The sequence below is a fragment of the Penicillium verrucosum genome, assembly GCF_028828655.1.
Source record: "Penicillium verrucosum strain IBT 35672 chromosome Unknown utg000001l_segment0_segment0, whole genome shotgun sequence".
In the NCBI taxonomy this organism is placed as follows: Eukaryota; Fungi; Ascomycota; class Eurotiomycetes; order Eurotiales; family Aspergillaceae; genus Penicillium; species Penicillium verrucosum.
Window position 1 is genome coordinate 11,196,039 of NW_026643210.1, and position 19,008 is coordinate 11,215,046.

The 19,008-nt window shown below is 47.8% G+C and overlaps 6 protein-coding genes across 6 annotated transcripts; 2 read left to right on the plus strand and 4 right to left on the minus strand.

The window, feature by feature from the left end:
• Positions 1 to 2,074: 2,074 nt before the first annotated feature.
• On the minus strand, positions 2,075 to 2,471 carry N7516_004107 (uncharacterized protein; the record flags this gene model as incomplete). Its single annotated transcript, XM_057216827.1, has 2 exons — positions 2,075 to 2,210; positions 2,350 to 2,471. The coding sequence occupies 2 exons, from the start codon at positions 2,469 to 2,471 to the stop codon at positions 2,075 to 2,077; spliced, it is 258 nt and encodes an 85-aa protein (XP_057078710.1).
• A 1,544-nt stretch (positions 2,472 to 4,015) lies between these two features.
• On the minus strand, positions 4,016 to 5,841 carry N7516_004108 (cytochrome P450; the record flags this gene model as incomplete). Its single annotated transcript, XM_057216828.1, has 7 exons — positions 4,016 to 4,226; positions 4,282 to 4,486; positions 4,537 to 4,717; positions 4,772 to 5,080; positions 5,133 to 5,233; positions 5,297 to 5,570; positions 5,632 to 5,841. 7 exons carry the CDS (start codon positions 5,839 to 5,841, stop codon positions 4,016 to 4,018), a joined length of 1,491 nt encoding a protein of 496 aa, XP_057078711.1.
• A 439-nt stretch (positions 5,842 to 6,280) lies between these two features.
• On the minus strand, positions 6,281 to 6,487 carry N7516_004109 (uncharacterized protein; the record flags this gene model as incomplete). Its single annotated transcript, XM_057216829.1, has 1 exon — positions 6,281 to 6,487. The coding sequence occupies one exon, from the start codon at positions 6,485 to 6,487 to the stop codon at positions 6,281 to 6,283; it is 207 nt and encodes a 68-aa protein (XP_057078712.1).
• A 690-nt stretch (positions 6,488 to 7,177) lies between these two features.
• On the plus strand, positions 7,178 to 13,879 carry N7516_004110 (uncharacterized protein; the record flags this gene model as incomplete). Its single annotated transcript, XM_057216830.1, has 1 exon — positions 7,178 to 13,879. One exon carries the CDS (start codon positions 7,178 to 7,180, stop codon positions 13,877 to 13,879), a length of 6,702 nt encoding a protein of 2,233 aa, XP_057078713.1.
• Positions 13,880 to 14,063: 184 nt separating this feature from the next.
• N7516_004111 (uncharacterized protein) lies at positions 14,064 to 14,727 on the minus strand (the record flags this gene model as incomplete). The annotated part of the gene is made up of 2 exons (XM_057216831.1): positions 14,064 to 14,126; positions 14,248 to 14,727. 2 exons carry the CDS (start codon positions 14,725 to 14,727, stop codon positions 14,064 to 14,066), a joined length of 543 nt encoding a protein of 180 aa, XP_057078714.1.
• Positions 14,728 to 17,777: 3,050 nt separating this feature from the next.
• On the plus strand, positions 17,778 to 18,946 carry N7516_004112 (histidine-specific methyltransferase; the record flags this gene model as incomplete). The annotated part of the gene is made up of 3 exons (XM_057216832.1): positions 17,778 to 18,064; positions 18,183 to 18,883; positions 18,927 to 18,946. 3 exons carry the CDS (start codon positions 17,778 to 17,780, stop codon positions 18,944 to 18,946), a joined length of 1,008 nt encoding a protein of 335 aa, XP_057078715.1.
• Between the last annotated feature and the right edge of the window lie 62 nt (positions 18,947 to 19,008).

The following is a 19,008-nucleotide window of genomic DNA, read 5'->3' on the forward strand; positions in this document are numbered from 1 at the left end:
TCTGTTGCCCATGGTGCGACAACAAGGTTCGGATATTTATAGTAGTGGTATAGGAGGATATGGACTATGATTATTGAAATAGCTGACATTATTCTAAGTTGAGTACATAAGTTTTAAGGATGTTTAGGGTGAATAGCAAATCACATGCTAGAACGTCTGGTTTGTAGAGGAATGATCACGAATTCCTACCGGTGGAAAATACCAAGTCAGAACATATGATGTTGACCGTTTGTTTACATCGAGTATGGCGTATATTGAGAGCTTCTATTAGTTCATTTCCCAAGATCACCCCCGGGGTCGTCCGCATTCAAACGTTGGAGGCTCAAATAAGCATATCCATGTGTATGTAATGATAGGACAATTCCAAGGTTGAGGGTCTAGAAGCTTCCGTTTGTTTGTCTCTGCCTTCCCAAACTTCTCTTCATATTCTTCTCTCCATCTCCAACTCATTCTCTTGCTCATTCCTACCCCTCCTCTCCACCCATCCTCTCCACCCTCCCCCATCCTCATTCTCTTCCCTTCATCTCCCTCGTCTGCCTCATCTGTCTCCTTCCTGTGTATTCCCATACTTTCCCTCCCTCTTCGCAAAGCTTATCACACCATTTAACCGCTTAGTGTGTATACAGAATTTTCTTCTGGCACACCCTGAGCTTGCCCCTGGGCACCAAAACATTTCTTTAAGGCATGGAACTACTGTGCTGAACACCTTATCCATGGCAACTGCAACACAGTATCGACGTGGAGACCAATATCCTGAAGTCAAAGTCGAATGTCGAATGCTCAAACCCAAATTCCTCCAGCAGCTCTGTCACGCCTGTTTAGCCCACAAAGGAGACGAGCCAAACCCCATGTGGATAGACACATGAACAGTGAGTCGCGTATTTCCTTTTCCACTCGAGATGATTGCAGCCATTCTAACCTTCAATTCCTGGTTAGACCCAACGTTTGTAGGCAACAGCACCAACAAAGGGTTCTTCGATTTGGTTGCCAGGCATCAACAACAACAACAACAAAAGACCTCCTTGGCTATCAGTGTTGTGTTTACTACCGAACTCGCGAGTAGCGATCGCGGGATCCAGTGGGTGTATCGGCAGTGGTGTTCTGTTCAAGCGAACTGACACCAAGAAATTATCATTGTGGTCGATATACCTGGCGGAAGGAAAGTGATGTACGTCTATTGCTACGCAAAAGTGCATAGGCCCCATCTTGGAATCTTTGCCGAACAGCCAGAGGTGATTGTTCGATTTCGGAATTCGTCAACTAGTAATCATCGTCGTCGTGTTATTATTGACGACTTTCATATAATGACCGACGGCAGCAAGGAAATCCTCCAGGCGATGCCCACCGATATCATATACATCATCTTTGATCGACTGTCGCTCGAAATCGAGACCGCGCTTGTGATTTTCCCTCATTCCAGCAAGTGCATCTACCTATATGCATATATATTCAAGTGTTGATATATACTGCCATCAAGCAATGCACTCCTCGTCCTTCCCCGGTTTTTCTTGCTAGTGTCAAGAGGGCTCCATTCCGGGATATGCAAATTTCAGAGACATCCTTCGTCCAAAGATGAGGTTCCCCAAGCTGATACTGCGCCTCATTTGTCATGCCAATGGAAAGCAGGTTCCTTTGTTTTCTCTTCCCCATTCTTTGTTGGCAGCCCTACAGCCCTAACAAAAGGGTCCTCTCGACGATTGGTACTATGGCCTGTAGTACACAGGTCCACCTCCACGTGCTTTGTTGTCCCCAAGTGGCAATGACTACTGATTGGGGCAAAAGAAGTCCCAGGTCTTGTGTGTGCTGTTACAAAAAACAAAGCAAAGCAATCCTTCTTGTTGGGAAAATCGTTCAACAAGAATAATTTCCACCAGTATCCGTCACAAGAACAGGGGTCTTCTGATGATGTCGATTGGGGTTGACGCCGGCGACTACTTGCCAAAAATATAGGCACCCCACGGAAGTCAAGTCTGTCGGAGTGAGGGTGACATTATTGTTATTTCATGTCGTCTCTAAAGAATATAATCGTGCGGCACTGTGTTGTGATGCTAGGGATGCATGGGCCAGAGATAGCTCATGGTACATTTGTTTTGCGGCACTGCTCAAGCGCCCCAGAAGTCAGCAGAAAATGGAGTGCATTCTCCAATCCGATGATGCACATTTGTTGTCCCTTGGATGCTGCCGCAAAGCAGAGCATGAAATTCCGCTCGCTGGAAAATCGTTGAAAAAGAAGAGCTTCGTCAGTATCTTGCCACAAGGAAAGGCGTGCTCCTGTATCAACCGTCAAACTTCGACAGGCGATGGGGGTCTCTATAGTCACTCGAATCTCTGTTTTATCCCGGATCATACTGACTGGACGCGAACGGCCGCATCGAGTGGTGAAAGTTGACACTGTCGGGGTGGGGGTGATGTTGCAGTTGTTTCACATCATTTCCGAAGGATATAATCTGGCGGCGCTTACGCATGTCCATTATGCTGGGGCAGCGTTGGCGCAAACATGCATAATCTGCTTTGGGAGTCATTCGTGGATATCAGAAAGTCCGCTGACAAAGAAATGCGATGTGGAACTGCCTGTGTGATTGAGTACCAACTTGAGCGATCGAATTTGCAAAGACCAATTATCATGTCTGCTAATGATGGGTCTTCGCTCCTCGAAAATCGGGCTGCTCTAGACCTCGTGATAAAAAGAACGCATGATGAATGGGCATCTCATCTTATCTGGTTCTGCCACTGAGAGAAAATGTTGGAAGATGCGGGATGATCCAGCAATCCCTTCACAATGTCGGATGGGCCTCGGTGATAGCAGGATCTCCCAACCGACAACGAATCTTGCTTGGAGCATGACATATTCTATGGAATGACAGAACGTCAGCCGGGCTGCACAGATGCTCACGCGAGTGGGTTCTCTGTTAAATTTGCTACTTGGAAGGCTACCTTGATGCTCTTGGCTTGCAGTTGGCTAGTGATAGCCTGCTGTATACTTCAAGTTCCTCAAACATTTGCTGCTTCTCGAACCTCTTCATTCTCGGGAGCTTTCATCGATCTATATTCCCCGCAGGCTTCCACTTCGGAGTATGAGCAGTGAAACCAGGAAGAAGTATACGATTACACTGAGAAGAACAGATGACTATGAATGGTCCTGACTTTAAACGAGTACCATTCGTTGCATGCTACTCCCATTCTGGAGTTGGTGCAGCAAACAGAAATCAGCGAGGGTCGGTGATTCGCATGCTCTGTTTCAATGTTCGTCCATATTTATGGAAACATGGGAAGCGAGGTGGAAGCGATATGGAAGCGAAATTGCGACAAATGCACACATTCTGGGGTAAAGACCATACATGCAGCAAACATGACGAATTTAAGAACAGGAAGAATAAACCTACACGCGGTTCAGATCTTTGGTACTCATTTCAACCGAGTCATTTGCGACGAGACGCAGCGTGTCGAGACTATCTCTTCCTGACAACAAAGACAGATGTATCAGGGCTACAAAAAGTTCGACGACATGGTCCGGACAGCCACACCGACGTGGAATATATCCTTGCAGTTTGACTTTGTGGGGTATAGGTTTCTTCTATATGTAGTTTCTATCTAGTACCGCCTTATTTCTGCCTCATTTTTTCAATGTATCTACCCTTATCCCCGGGGCCTATATAAGTGAGAAGTGATGCCTTTTTATAGAATAAGGTTAAAAAAAAAGGTTAAAAAACTAATCAATTTCGTTCGAAAATAGCTTATAATAGACTTCCGTAAAACTATAAAGCCCGAACCCTAACCCGACTCGACCCTTAAAAAGGTCGGGTTTTCGAGCCTATTTCTAAAGCTTGTAGCGGGCTTTAGCCTAATTCAGGTATTACAATTTCTGCCTGTTCAAAATATGGCACCAACAACGCATTTTCAGGCACAAACTAGGTCAAAAAGTGCATTGGGATATTGGCCGTTATGCCCCTTCGCAGACTTGTATCAGTGGGCCACGCAGAATCTCAATAGTCAAGATTACTATGTACTCACCCCCTCATAGGGCTGCTGCCGCCCGAAGCAGGATCTTTGCGGTCGAATCCGGCATGTAGCCCCACCCAATGTACCCACCGATCGGCGCAACTCCGTCAGCGAATTGCATGTCGTATCGGGAGAGGATCATAACGGCCGTGATCTTAATGACATGAACGACGAAGAAGCGACCTGGGCAAGCGTGGCGCCCGCGGCCCCAGAGGAGCCAGCCCGGTCTGGGGTCTTGTTAGAGGCTATGGATTGGGTGGCCAAGAGACACGAATGACTTACCGCACAGCCGTCATGAGGTTGTCGATATGGTTACCCTGCTGTTGTCCTAACTTCTCGTGTCGCCATGGGTCAAACATATCAGGCTCTTCCCAGAATTCCGGGTCGTGCGTCAATGGCCACAATGGCACACCTAGCGGGGTGCCTGGTGCCAGAATAGCACCACTCTTAAGGCGCACCTCCTTCTGGGCCATGCGCCCCTTTGTATCTGTGTGGGTTAGCTGTAGTGCATGAAACCGGATTTTGTAAATCAAATACATAGAATTGGAGTCGCAACCCGCTGCGATTCTTTGAGGAAACTGTCTAGCTTTAGAAGCTGATCAAGTTTGCTTGGTGTAAAATCTGCCGCGGCACCGTCGCCAAAGACCTGGCGGATCTCCTCTCGCAGAGGCTCGATGCATTCCGGGTGAGAGACGAGGTCGTAGACGAGGGCAACGAGCTAAAGAAATGTAAGTGCTTCCGACAATCCGTTAGCGTAGGATTTGGCACATACCGTAGGCATAATGAAGATGGAATTAAAGTAGTAGAGAATGATCTGTGTGAGGGCCTGATATTCCAGATCCTGCTGCTCTTTGTTGGCATAGTCCCACCCCCACTGTATTCCATCAACCCGCTTCTTTTCAGACTTGCGATATTGGTCCAAGACTGGCCGAAGGGTCTGTTTGATGTACCGGAGACGACTGGGGAGACGCCTGAACTTGCTATTGAACAAGGCTAGTATTGGGTGGAGGAGCTGGGGATAGTTCATTACATCAACGAGGCCATGCATGGCATCATCAAGGTATCCCTCTACCTCTGATAGCTGCGCGAGTATCAGCTTCTGATTGTCGTCCTGGTACGTTTATTCCGCTCACCCATATTCCGTTGACTCCCAATTCCGGGCCGTGAGACACAAGATTACATCCTGCCATTGCAATTTGCTTAATGAGATCGGACGCGTTGAATGAAGTCCATTCTGTTTTTCAAGCTTAAATCAGCCCAATGATTCTTTTTCATCAACGGTAAATATGGAGATTACCGCTGCAGGATCCGACGATCTGCTCCAGCTGGCCACGAATCCCGTGCTCCAGGATCTGGACTGTCCCCCGAGCATTTCGATTAATTCCTTTGTGTGTGATTTGGGCAAATAGCGGCTGTGTTTTCGAAAATTTGGTCGTTCCCTCGAGTGTGTGCAGCGCAAATTGTGCTTCTAGATTCAGCTCATCGTCGGAAAACTGATTGAGCTCGGCGATAAATTTGGGCGGGAGAAAAAGATGCACGCCGACCGGTGTCGGAATACCGAAGAGTTCACCCTATATTTATTCTTATTCAAATCAACAAGTTACGGGATTATAGGTAAGCTTGATTCTTTACCTTTTCATATCCCTGAGTGAGCGCTTTGCGCATGTCCTTGTCGTCCTTGCCATAGATGGGCAGATTGCGGTACCGAGTCCACCAAGAAAACAGTCGCTGCATCAGAAAAAGAACGATGACGGCGATGCATAAGAAGCCTGGACGGGAAGCGCTCGAGAGACCGATCTTGTCGATCCAAACAAACATGGGCGAGTTGCGTGGTAGCGACATAGTGGTGTGCGATGCCTTCAGTATTGACAAGTAAGATATAGAGGTTGGAGAAAGACACGAAAGCTTGTATTATACCTAGGTATATATCTTTGGGACCGGAACAGGCCAGCGTTCCAAGCACTTGAGTTGGATTGTTTAATTTTTATCACGGAGTGGAAGAAAGGGGCCTGTTTCCTGCCTGTTGTCGCCTCGTGCTACCCAGGTACGTAGACAAAAATGAACGATGGAAGGTTCCACCGATATTAATCAGATACAACATGAGACTTTAGATGGATAGATCCCTAGGTATTCTCCGATGAAAGCAGCTTAGAAGCCGGAGACAAGCTTCAGCCGTTTGATCGATGCCGACCAGCGGCGCAGTGTTGGTGGACAGGCATTGAAGCCATTGGGTCTCCATAGCCACTAGAATGCCCACTGCCAGTACCGGCTAGAATTGCGGTTAGCCCCGGTAACACGCCCATAGACCAACAGACGTGGATGTCTCTACCTGATAAAAGGCGTCAGCAAAGATATCCTCAGGAGTGCCCAAAGAGGCGGCCACTGCGAGGGCGGACGCCCGCAGGTCTCTCCGTCTCTGCACATTTTCCTGGCAGCCCGACCAAGTTGCAATATTTTGGCGAAGCTGATCTAGGTCTGAAGGTGCCATCGTTGGAGTTCCTCGGAAGACATCTCAAGCAACGTAGCGTGGTTTCTGTTACCGCAAACTTACATATTATGCTCCAGATCGGCAGAACTCGGGGTCGCCCTTGTGAACCTGTTTTACAAGACTATCGAGGAGTGAGGTGGCGGGTATAACAACCCTAAAGCTATTCCCCGGTTAGGAATAATTAACTGTCCAACTGAGAAAGACAATGTGGCTTGATACCAAAATCCTACTATGTAGAGCGAGTGGAAGACTTCTCACTCGTTATATACCTAGGTAACCCCTAAATGCTTACTAAGGCTTCTAATAAGGACCTAGGTAGGTCCTGTTCTAACAATATATATGTACGAAGTAAAGTAGGGTATTTACTTTTTAATACGCTAAGCCGGGTGACTATAACGTTTTCTAGATTAAATACGTATCAGGCTTCCCAGTACATAACTATACGTATTAGGGTTGACTACATATTTTACTAGATATTGTATGAACACCGTTTGACTAGGAACAACGCATGTTCTCCGTTGTACTACCATTTTTGGTATTACTACTGTGTTACTACCGTATTCTATTTTTTTAGAAACTGTTAAAACCTATGAACAGTCACCGTATATCAAGTGCTACTTGGGTGTCCTGTTACACCTCGTGAACTCTACAGTTAACAAGATTGAGTTGTTTACGCTTTGAAAATCGATGATGCCCGAGTCCGAAGTTTCACAGACAGGAGCATTGATTGTCCCGGAACAGGATCTAAAGCAAATATGGACATGGAACGCACACCGACCAAAGCCTCATGCTGCAAGTTTGCATAGTATAATTGCACAGTGGGCCTCAGAATCGCCCGGACGTCTTGCGGTTGACGCCTGGGATGGCTCTTTTACCTTTTTGGAGCTGGACTGTTGTTCGTCACAGCTTGCGCAGCATCTTAGTGAGTTCGGTGTGCGAGAATCCGTTGTGGTGCCCCTCGCTTTCGAACGATCGCGGTTTACTGTGGTTGCTATGCTCGCAGTGCTGAAACTCGGCGCCGCTTTTTTGCTTCTTGACGCCGGACTGCCAGAGTCGCGATTGAAGAACATAGTTGAGCAAGTCAAGGCAGAGGTTGTGCTAGCCTCACCGGTGTATCTCCAGCTGGCTGGCCGGCTTGCAGCAACGGTGGTAACAGTACCAGTGACTGATAGGATAAGCGACAGTGGCAGCGAGAGCTGCAGCAGCAGCAGCGCAGTCAGCATGGATGTCCGTTGTCCGCTAGATCCTTTGTCAACGACTGCGTGCATCGTATTAACATCAGGAACCACGGGCACCCCGAAGGGCATTCTGATATCACATTCCAACCTGGCGTCCACGTTCAACTACACAGCGAAAACCGTCGGTTTGAACGAGACTACCCGTATGCTCGATTCTGCCTCGTATGGGTTTGATGCTGCCATTTACCAGGCGCTAGGAACATTAAGTATGGGCGGATGTCTATGCGTGCCTTCCGACTCGGAAAGACTCACGTCAATAGCATCGGTCATTGAAAAGTTCCAAGTCAACACAGCTATTTTGACCCCATCTGTTGCTCGGCTAGTTGATCCAAGAGACGTTCCAAGTCTTAAACGGCTCAAGCTGGTCGGTGAGCCACCAGGCCCAGGTTTAATTGACAAATGGCTTCCCTACAGCACGCTGGTTATGGGATACGGGCCTTCTGAATGTGCAGTATGCAGCAATGCTGGCGTCTTTTACCGCGACTCAACAGCCGAGAATAACATCGGCCCTGCGCTGGGCTGTTGCGCTTGGATTGTGGATCCAGATGACCACAACATACTTCTCCCTGTCGGAAGAGTTGGCGAGATGCTCTTGGAAGGGCCGAATGTCGGCCAAGGGTATTTAAACGACAAAGAACGAACAGATGCAGCATTCGTGAATTCGCCAAGATGGTTAACCTCAGGGTTTAGCTTCGTGCGAGGTCGAAATGGCACATTGTACAAGACCGGTGATTTGGTACAGTACGATCGCGACGGATCAATTCTTTATATTGGCCGGAAAGACCAACAGAAGAAGCTTCATGGACAGCGGATTGATTTGACGGAGATAGAACATGCCATGGTGCAAACACTTCCTATCAAGATGGAAGTAATTGCTGAAATTTGCACCACCGCGGTGTCTCCGAGCAAATCGCAGCTGATCGCGTTCTGTTGCCTGACGTCGCCAAAGTCTTTGGTTGAGCAGAATTCACCTTCTGAAATCGCAGGAGGGACAAGTATCCTTCTATCGGCGAGCAAAAAGTTCTTGGCTACTAGCCAACAAATTCGAGAGAAACTACAGCTCCATCTTCCTTCATATATGATTCCTACCTTCATATTCCCTGTTTCTGAAATCCCGAGGGCGAAACCCTCTGACAAGCTGGATCGAAAAAGAGTGGTTCAAGAAGTTGGACAACTCAGCCAAACCCAGCTGCGTAAATACTTTCCAGCTTCCTCTAAGCAAGTAAACACACACAAAGAGAAATTGCTCCAAACTATGCTGAGAGAAGTACTTGCTTTGGATATCGATATTTTGACCGATGATCATTTCTTCCGACTGGGTGGAAATTCCATCACAGCTATTGAGCTAATCGCAATTGCGCGCAAGCAAGGAATGCTTCTGCTTATGAGTGATGTTTTGAACCATGATAATCTGGCCGATTTGGCGAGCAGGATGGCTGACCTCGAGGATACTGGGAAAGTAATTGAGCCGATTCCAGCCTTTTCACTATTGTCGAGTGAGCAGCAAGAGCTTGCTCTCCAAAAAGCCAAAGAACAATATGACATCGATGCAGCGAGTATCGATGATATTCTACCTTGCACCCCACTGCAAGAAGGCATGATGGTACTTGGGCAACAAAGGCTTGGTGGAAACATTGCGCAACGGATATTCGACCTGGCACCTGGTACAGAGCTAGGTAGGCTCAAAGACGCATGGAAGACCGTTTCACAATTGAACAGCATCTTGAGAACGCGAATAATTGATACATCCACCAAGCTTTTGCAAGTTGTGATACGAGATCCGCTAATTGTTGAGGAATATGACGATTTAAAACTAGACACCGAGTCTACAATGAGCTTCATCATTAGCCGAATGGGACTTGGAGCACCTCTGGTTGATGTTGCAATCCTGTTGAGCGACGAACATACACGGCCAGACCGGCTCATCTGGACGGCTCACCATGCGGCCTGCGACGGGTGGCAGGTTCCCCAAATCTTCGCCCAAGTGGAGTGTGCTTATCGGAGTGATGTGGCCCTTCCAGAAGTTGATTTTAGCCATTTCGTTAAGTACATCACCGAGGCAGATAATGAAAAGCAAGATATATATTGGAAGACACAACTTGCCGGGCCGACCCCGTCTACCTTCCCCCCGTCCCATCAGAAGTCGAGTTCCGAATGGGCAAATGAATCCAAGAACCTCCCGGTTTACTTGGGAAACCTTGCCAAAAGAGGTTTTTTATTGGCCACAAGTATCAACCTGGCCTGGAGTATGGTTATCGCAGCCTATGTCGAATCACCTGATGTCATTTTCGGCTTGACTCTGACTGGGAGAAATGCGCCTGTGGCAGGGATCGAGAGCATGACAGGTCCAACCATCACAACTGTTCCGTTTCGGCACTTGATTGACCACAGTCTCAAAGTTGACCAGGCTCTTGACCGCATTCAAAAACAATTGTCGAACATGGTTCCATTTGAGCAGGCGGGATTGCAAAATATCCGACGAACGAGCCCTGAAGCGGCGTCCGCCTGCAACCTGCAATCTCTGCTAATTATTCAACCTGCAATGGTGAATGACGTACCCCATGAGGTGTTGATTAATGGCAAGGAAGTGAAATCTCGGCTTGCTTTCAGCAATTACCCACTGACAATGGAATGCACCATCTCCCCAGGAGAGCAGCTTGTGAATTTATCTGCCCAGTTCAACAGTCACATCATCCACCCGGATCAAATGATCCATATTCTCCATCAGTTCAGTCATGTTCTTCATCAGATTCATGAGAACTCGGATGTTCCTCTCCAAAAGATTAATATGTTAAGCCCGTTTGATCTCGAACGCCTGACTGACTGGAACAATGCCTGTCCCGTGGCAGCAAGTCATACACTGAACCAATCGGTCGAAACACACTCTGCAGCAGAGCCTAAAAGGCAAGCTGTGGATGCATGGGATGGAAGTCTGACTTTCCATGAGTTGGATACATTTGCTTCGCAGTTTGCAAACCACCTACAGCAGCTTGGTGTTCATCCCGAAGATGTTGTACCAGTCTGTCTTGAAAAGCCCCGACTAGTACCTGTTGTAATGCTCGCTATCCTGAAGACTGGGGCTGCCTGTACTCTAGTGGACGATCGTCTTCCACAGAATAGGGTCAATCAGATGTTGTCAAATAGTCGTGCCAGGTATTTTGTGTGTTCTGAGACGTCGCATAATCAGTTTGACCTCTCGCAGACAGATGCTAAGAAACTGCTCGTTACCTTGAACCTCATCCAGCAATTACCTTCGTGCACCAATGCAGTCTGGAACACAAACCCTGACACTCCGGCATTTGTTGTTTACACCTCTGGAAGTACAGGCCACCCAAAGGGCGTTGTACTAGAGCACCGAGCACTTTCCACGAGTATTCTTGCCCATGGAGCCTCTTTGAAAATTGGTAGAGAGTCACGAATGCTCCAATTTGCGTCTTGTTCCTTTGATATCAATCTGTACGAACACATGACCACCCTAGTTCTCGGCGGATGTGTCTGCATTCCCTCCAACGATGCACGTATGAACCAGCCAGCGCAGTATGCACGAGAAAGCGGTGCGAATATTACACTCTCGACCCCTACAGTTATGCGCGCACTAGGCCAAGAGGATATCCCGACCATGCAAATGATTTCCCTTGGTGGAGAGCCGATAACACACAATGTTGTGGAAATTTGGAAACAACGTGCACAGGTTTGCAACGGCTACGGGCCTGCAGAATGCACCATTTGCGCCATACATCCGATTAAAGAGCAGGATGGAGTCAACCCACTCGGAACGATCGGTCGTGGACTTGGATGTATCTTTTGGGTGGTCGATATCGCTGATTCATCCCGGCTAGCGCCAGTTGGTGTGGTTGGCGAGCTTTACATCGAAGGCCCAATATTAGCACGGGGCTACTTGAACGACAGCGAGAGCACGGCAAAGGCATTTTTATCACCACCAGACTGGCTGCGCAGATTCAGACCAAATGGCTCGGGCGATCGGGTTTACAAGACGGGTGATCTCGTTCGGTACAACACTGACGGGACCGTCGTTTTCGTTGGGCGTCGAGATACGCAGACTAAGTTACGTGGTCAGCGCATCGAGCTATCAGGTGTGGAGTACCATCTCAAAAACCAATTGGTTAACTCGTCTATCGTTGTCGAAGTGGCTTCATTACTCGGAACAAACCATCTAGTTGGCTTCGTTGAGAATCATAATCAAAGTGGAACCACTGGAGACAGCTCCGTGCAAGATTCTCCGTCGAATGACGAACAGTTGAGCACAGGCCAAACTCGTGCTCCGGAGTTCTCATTCAAGGCATTTTCGGAAAGTCGGGAGGAAGATTCCCGTGCTCTTCAAGCACTATCTTTGGCTTTGCCTCCCTATATGGTTCCATCATTGATCCTCCGTGTAACGACCATGCCGAAGACAATGACAGGCAAGACGGATCGCAAAGCATTGCGCGAAGCTGTAAGCAAGCTCACACTGGACGATGTATCACTCGCGATGCAATGTAGTAAAAACGAGCACCGGCTGCCTTCCACTGACGTTGAGATCAAGTTGCGCAATTTGTGGGCAGAAATTCTCCGTCTACCAAAGGACTCCATTGGTGCTGATGATAATTTCCTCGCTCGAGGGGGTGATTCTATTGCCGCTATGCGGCTTGTCAGTTCGGGACGGTCACGGGGAATTTACCTTACAGTCCAAGATGTTCTGATGGCCCCGGAATTGAGCTCTATGGCTGAAATTGCGGCTCAAAAGCTAGCCAGTCACAATAACCCCAAGCAGTCTAACGGCCAAAATGTATGGGAGCCCTTCCATGCACTTCCCAATGAGGCCAACACTAGACAAGAGTTGATTCATGACATTCTTCGGCCAATGGAAATGGACGTGGAGAAGATTTCGGATATCATTCCCGCGACCAGCTTGCAGGAGTTTGCGCTTTCGAACTGCGCGACGTTCTTCGTTTTTAACGTCGGGGACCGTCTTGACATAAATAAGGCAATTTTGACCTGGGAAGCACTCGTCGCACAGCACGACGTCCTGCGCACCCTCTTCGCTTTCCACAAAGGAAGGTTCTACCAAGTTATTCTGAAAAGCTTGCCCAAGATTCCACATGTCGTTCACACCATTGCTGAAGACACGGACGCCGCGCTCGACCAGCTCCTGAGAGATACTGGAGCATCAGAGCCACTGCCTATGGGATCCTCGCCGCTGAAATTCGTGACAGTCGACACTCCACAGAACCGATACCTCGTCCTTCGTATGTCGCATTCACAGTACGATGGTTTCAGCATTTCAGAATTTTGGGGTGATTGGGGTTTAGCATTCGATGGCCATCCCCTACCTCCCCGCCGTTCATATGCTGACTTCGTATACTCGTCCGACGCACTGGGTGAGCACGGTGGATATTCCTATTGGAAATGTCTCTTGAGTGGCTCCTCCATGACCTACCTAGCGACACCACCTGCGGACACCATTGGAACAGATGGCAACAGTCAGCTGGTCGAAAGGAAAACAGTGGTCGAGAACTTCCATAGCCCTCCCGGAATTACACTGGCCACTTTCGTCCAGGGAGTCTGGGTGATGACGCTTGCACGGTGGACGCGGAAGCGTGATATTGTTTTCGGGCTCGTCACCAGTGGACGGCGGAGCAAGAGACACGATTTCGACACAGTCATGGGCCCATGTCTGCAAATCATGCCTGTGCGCGCAAAGCTGCAGAATGATTGGAGCATGCATGATCTCTGCCAGCTTCTTCAGCGGCAAGGCACCGACAGCATGGAGTTTGAGGGAATGGAGCTATCCAGGATCGTAGAGCATTGCACCGAATGGGACCCTAATGCTCCGCTGGGAACCTGGGTCCAGCATGACGACACGGACTGGAACGCCTCCTTAGTCCTAGGCGGCACAGACTATGGCACTCCACGGGTATATGATGAGCCGTATGGACAGGACGATATTGGGCTGGAGAGCATGTCTCTGGGAGACGGAAGGCTTGAAGTCAAGCTGTCCTCACCATCGTATCTACTAAACGATGAGACATTCGAAGAGTTACCGAAAATGACAGTTCAGATGATGAAGGATATTTCTGCGAATCCGGATGTGATGTTGGTTACATTCCTTCCAGCAGAAACTGGACTGGATAATCCGACCACTCACTTCCGTTGATACCGTTTTTCGTTTTGTTTTCTTCTGCTTCTGCTTTGCATCTGCCTCTTGCAATTAGTTCTTCGATTATCTAGCGGCATGAGACTCAAGTCAAGTCCATATTGGAGGCTTGCAGTCTAATTTATCAGGTCTATATATCGATGAACACACTGAATAATTCCTGGCAACAGTAATTACACAATGCCTACAGCTCACTTTTGACATTCCTAGCATGTCCTGGTCGAGATTCCCACCGATCAAAAACAGCCTACTCAATGTTAGTACAAGGATTGATAGGCTCAACTATTTCGAGGTAACTTGCCCATCCTACAGCGACCAACGAGTCTACCCGCCACCCGGCCTCCGTCAGAACAAAATCGGTAATGTACCTGGAAATGAATTGCATTAATGGCCTCAAAGCCCTTTTCTTCCGGAGGATGATGGCTTCCATACTTTCCATATTCAGTGAAACTCGGCTCCGTCCAGCCCGGCGTAAACATATTACCGGTAACGTAACTAACCGCCCGCGCTGTTACAGGCAACTGCACTTCGACAAATTGTGTCGAAATGGCCATCATGCTGGGGGCATTGCGCAGATCCTCGAGACGCTCGATGATAGCAGGCAGCCCCTCGCAGACGGGGATCCCGGTCGTGTTGAAATCGGCCGTGGCATTCAAGGTGAAGACGCGGCCAAGGTCTGCGTAAGCGTGGTCGTCGAGCAGGACTGCAAAGAGCGACATAGTTTGGGTGATATCAATAATAGCGACGGCCCTGGAAACCGCATCCTGGCTTGCAGAGCAGCTGGTGGGTGTCGAAGAGAGGGGCTGGAGGGCAGCGAGGAGCCGTGAGAGTTGGGTCAGAATATGCATGGCTTGGAAGTTAGTGAATAGGTTTCGAGAAGTCTTCTGGTAAATCTGATGGGCACTAGCATTAAATACATGTCGAAGTAATGTACCAGGAAGATCCTGACGCGGTGAAGTTTCGAGTGGGTATTGCGTCCTGTAACGACTTTACGGCGGCGCTTTTTTAAAAAGGAATGCAAACGGACCTGAAGGTATAGCCTACGACGGTGTATAGCGCTCAATAACATATGTCTGAATTTAATGCCTGAGTGCCTAATTTTGGCCTGACTTATGCCTGAATTAAGCCTTGTTTTAGACCGCGTTCATGTAACCAACTCGGCATAGAATAACTAGGCGCTGTTAACCCATAAAAATGAGGCTTTTGATCCCCACACAAATGGAGATACCGCCATTTGTATGGGACGAAAGGCTTCATTTCCGACAATGTCTGCAACCCACGTTCAAGCAGCGCCTCTTGCGCCACTATGACATTCAGAATGCCAAACAAGAGGAATCGAAACCCCTTGCATTATAGTGTTTTGGCTGTGTCATTTTGCAAGAAACTTGGTAAATCATGGTTTCACCCACATGCGCGAATTATGAGCGAATGGAAAGATAACACGGCGTTCAAGGAGACATGGGCAACTGAAGGCCGGTGACATTGGCCTGGGCTACGAAAGTTTGAGATTGTCCTAACCTTCTAACCTTGATTTGAGGAGCTGAAAGTTGAGCCACTTCCGCAATAGACGGCTGGGGTCCAGGCGTGGAGCTCTTTGGTTCCCCGACCCCACTGCTTAGCTGAAGGCTAATCCCTGCATGTCCTAGCCGATTCCAGTTAGTCCCGGGGAGGTGAGAGGCTGTCAGGCACAGTGACCGGCCCACTACGTTGCAGCTTATTAGCGTAGCCCACTTACCATCCGGGGATTTCTTCATATTTCAATACCGGTAGTACGACTGTTCTAACACGGTATTGCCAGCTCAATACGTATTCAGGAATTTCTACATGTTCCACCATTGATCTTGTGAGTACGTATTGGCTTCTATTACATGTTTATTTTGAATACTCATAAGATACCCTATAGTGTTTTGAACACAAAAAAAAATACTTAACTAATAATTTGAGTAGTCGCATAGTTAGTCCTAGGACTTCTAGATGATTTGTTTACATAGCTTCCTCTCTCCTCCCTTTTCTCTCTAGAGTCCACAATACATTATCTTTTGTTAATACCCATTTACTGCGTAGCCTTCTCCTTCACGGACAGGTTATGAGGCCCTGGTTCCCGGACCCCGAGCACATCATCATCAATTTTGAGGATCCTGACCAATCAGAATTTTCACTTTTTATTTTGTGGGACATCTTCGGCCCGCCCCGCAGCCCCACTTCCATCGTCGATCATCGAGGACATCGATTCCCGTAATCACCCCGAATTCTCCAGTGTTTGTCACCTCGCTAGTATGTGATGGTGAAAACCCTGCTTCGCGACTAAGATTGGCCCACGCAACCACTTTCTCGACACCCACGATGGGATCCTCGAAACATACAAGCGCCTACTTCAAAAGAGTAGCAGCAGCACCATCAGCGTGCTTCCTACGTTAGGAGGTTACGCATATCTAGCAGTCAAGGCGACTGGTTTCGACGGCGAGCTAGCGAGACCCCCGTAAAATCTACATTTCGAAGTTTTGTTTTATTCGGAACAATAGCCAGAGCATGAGCCAGAATGAGCCAGGGCGAGTGCCGCCTAGTGTCAATACTAGTGCCATTTCCAATACCAGTGCTAGTTCTCAATTACCAATAACCGACAAGAAGTCAAAAGGGGTTTTTCTAAAGGAATAATGGGGTGTGTTGGGATCAGTATCACATGGCCCTGTTTGACAGGACTGCCAGATAGTATCCTCTCCCTCTTCTTCTTCTTTTCCCCTTCATCCATCATACAAATACGTTTCATTGTTGATCTCTCTTCACCCAGTTAGCTGCCCACGATTACTATAGTTAGGGAGAGAAAAAGGTTGCTTACTAAGGTAGTAACTTAGGTAGAAAGTAGGTAACTATTAGGGTCTACTACGTATTTACTTTTTAATACGCTAAACCGAGTATAACGTTTTCTACATTAAATCCAGTACGTATTAGGGTTGACTACGTATTTTACTCCATACTATATGAACACCGTTTGACTAGTAATAACGCATGTTCTACCGTTGTACTACCATTTTCGGTATAACTACTGTGTTACTACCGTATTCTATTTTTTACAAACCCACGGATGGTAATGTTGGAATGTTTTCCGTGCTATGCTAGTAAAGCGAAATACGAGTAGGTGGAACGCAGTATTCGCCGACCTAGTTCACCTCCTTGGGAGTTAGCGACAGCATGCAAGATTTGGACATTGTCGATACGGATCGCGTCGATGACTGTTTAAAACTTTGGTTGACACAAAATGGTGATAACATCAATTGAATTATCCAAGTAGTGATGTCACAGGATGGGCTATGAATCGCAGATTCACCATCTCGATGTGGACTAGCTGTTGCCTTTCTAGACCGACACAAATATTACCCGGTAATTGCTCAGAGCTGAAATCCCATTAAGAGAGGGATCATCCTTGCGCCAGGAGTTATGGAGGACTGTGACAGCGTGGAACTAGGTAAGCTGAGTGTATGACCTTGGGAAGCTAGTAATGATGAAGGTGGAGCACAAGATGTCCTTCAGGAGAGACACAGTTGAAGTGCAGACCGAGCGGAAGCTCGGTCTAGATCGCACTTGCTATAGAACGAGTGGGGTTGCGGTAGCGCCAGGCATCGTAAGTTCTTTTTACAGTAGTAAACCTAAGAAATGTTCAATGTGAAAATTGAGGTGATAGCTTATGTTACATAAATTTACCTGTTTACCTAGCTATTTATTACTTACGATAGTTGTAAAGGAAAATAATGGAAATAGGACACGCTAGACAATTGGGGTGGTTAGCCAGTTGAATAATTAGACTATTCGTTCTGATTGAATCTATGTATCAGTCATGCAGGCCACGACTTATATCATAATAGAACCAACAGCACAGTGGTGATTGAAACAAACAAAGAAAATGCACAACGGCAATGGTACCATTGAAGTTCGGGATATCCGTCTCCAGGGAGAGGACTCAACTAACCTGCGTGAGGAGCTGGTGGCCAGTCTGACAAGGCCCTCATCATTCAGATCCATACCATCAATTTTGTTATGGGACGACCGCGGCCAAGAGCTGTTTGAAAAAATCATGGACTGCCCGCAGTACTACCCCTTCCGAGCCGAATTGGCCTTGTTGAGTGGGTACAGCGACCAGATGGTGATCGAGACAGGTCAGAGCCGTTTGATCATCGAACTTGGAGCTGGGTATATGTTTTTCACTATTTTTTCCCCAGTGCTTTTTCCCACGCATCCCATCCCTGGGAAAGTAATTTTTATGCCAGAGTGTTGGGAAGGGGGAAAAAAGCTTACAAATTTCATCTAGGAACTGCAAAAAGACATTGGCTTACCTCACGGCTGTAGAAAAGCGACGGATACCAACGGCTTACTTTGCCGTGGATATTGCACCAGACAGCCTGGCAAACAGTCTGGCGCAGCTATTGGAGAACATGAGCAGCTTTCAATATGTGATCTGTCATGGGATGTTGGGATCGTACGATGATTGTGTCCAGTTACTCGAAGATAATGACGCCTTCGGTGGCGAAGACGTGTTATTCCTATGGTTTGGAAACAGTATTACAAACCTACCGTGGAAGACGGCAGCGGATTTGATCAATCATCTCCTTTGCACCAAGTCCAGGCGCGCTAAGCTGCTGCTATCGGTAGATGGTTGCAGGAACGAAGAGCTGATTCTGTCTGCCTACGACCTACCAGGAAGGCAATCGCGCCTGTTTATGCAGAATGGATTGATCCATGCGAATGCAGTGCTCGATGACAAGGTATTTGACTGCGCTGACTGGGACTTTGAGGGCTCCTGGGATCCCGTATCTGCTATGCACAATAGTTACCACGTTGCCAAGCGCAACCTCACTGTCCAGGTGGACGGACAGATAGTGCCATTTACCAAAGGGGAAAGGCTACATGGTATTATGAGCGGCAAATGGGACAGTGAGATAGTTGGTCGACTATGTGAAGCAGCCGGGGTAACTTTAGAGCGCAACTGGACTCGGCCAGTTGACAATTTTGGTAAGTCTATGACCCTTGTTTGGATGAAAACGTACTGACACAGCCAAGGATGCTATCTCTTAAGCGGAAACCGCAAGCCCCGAGGGTTCGATTGACTGTTTCCAATTTCGCTCTGTTCAATTCCG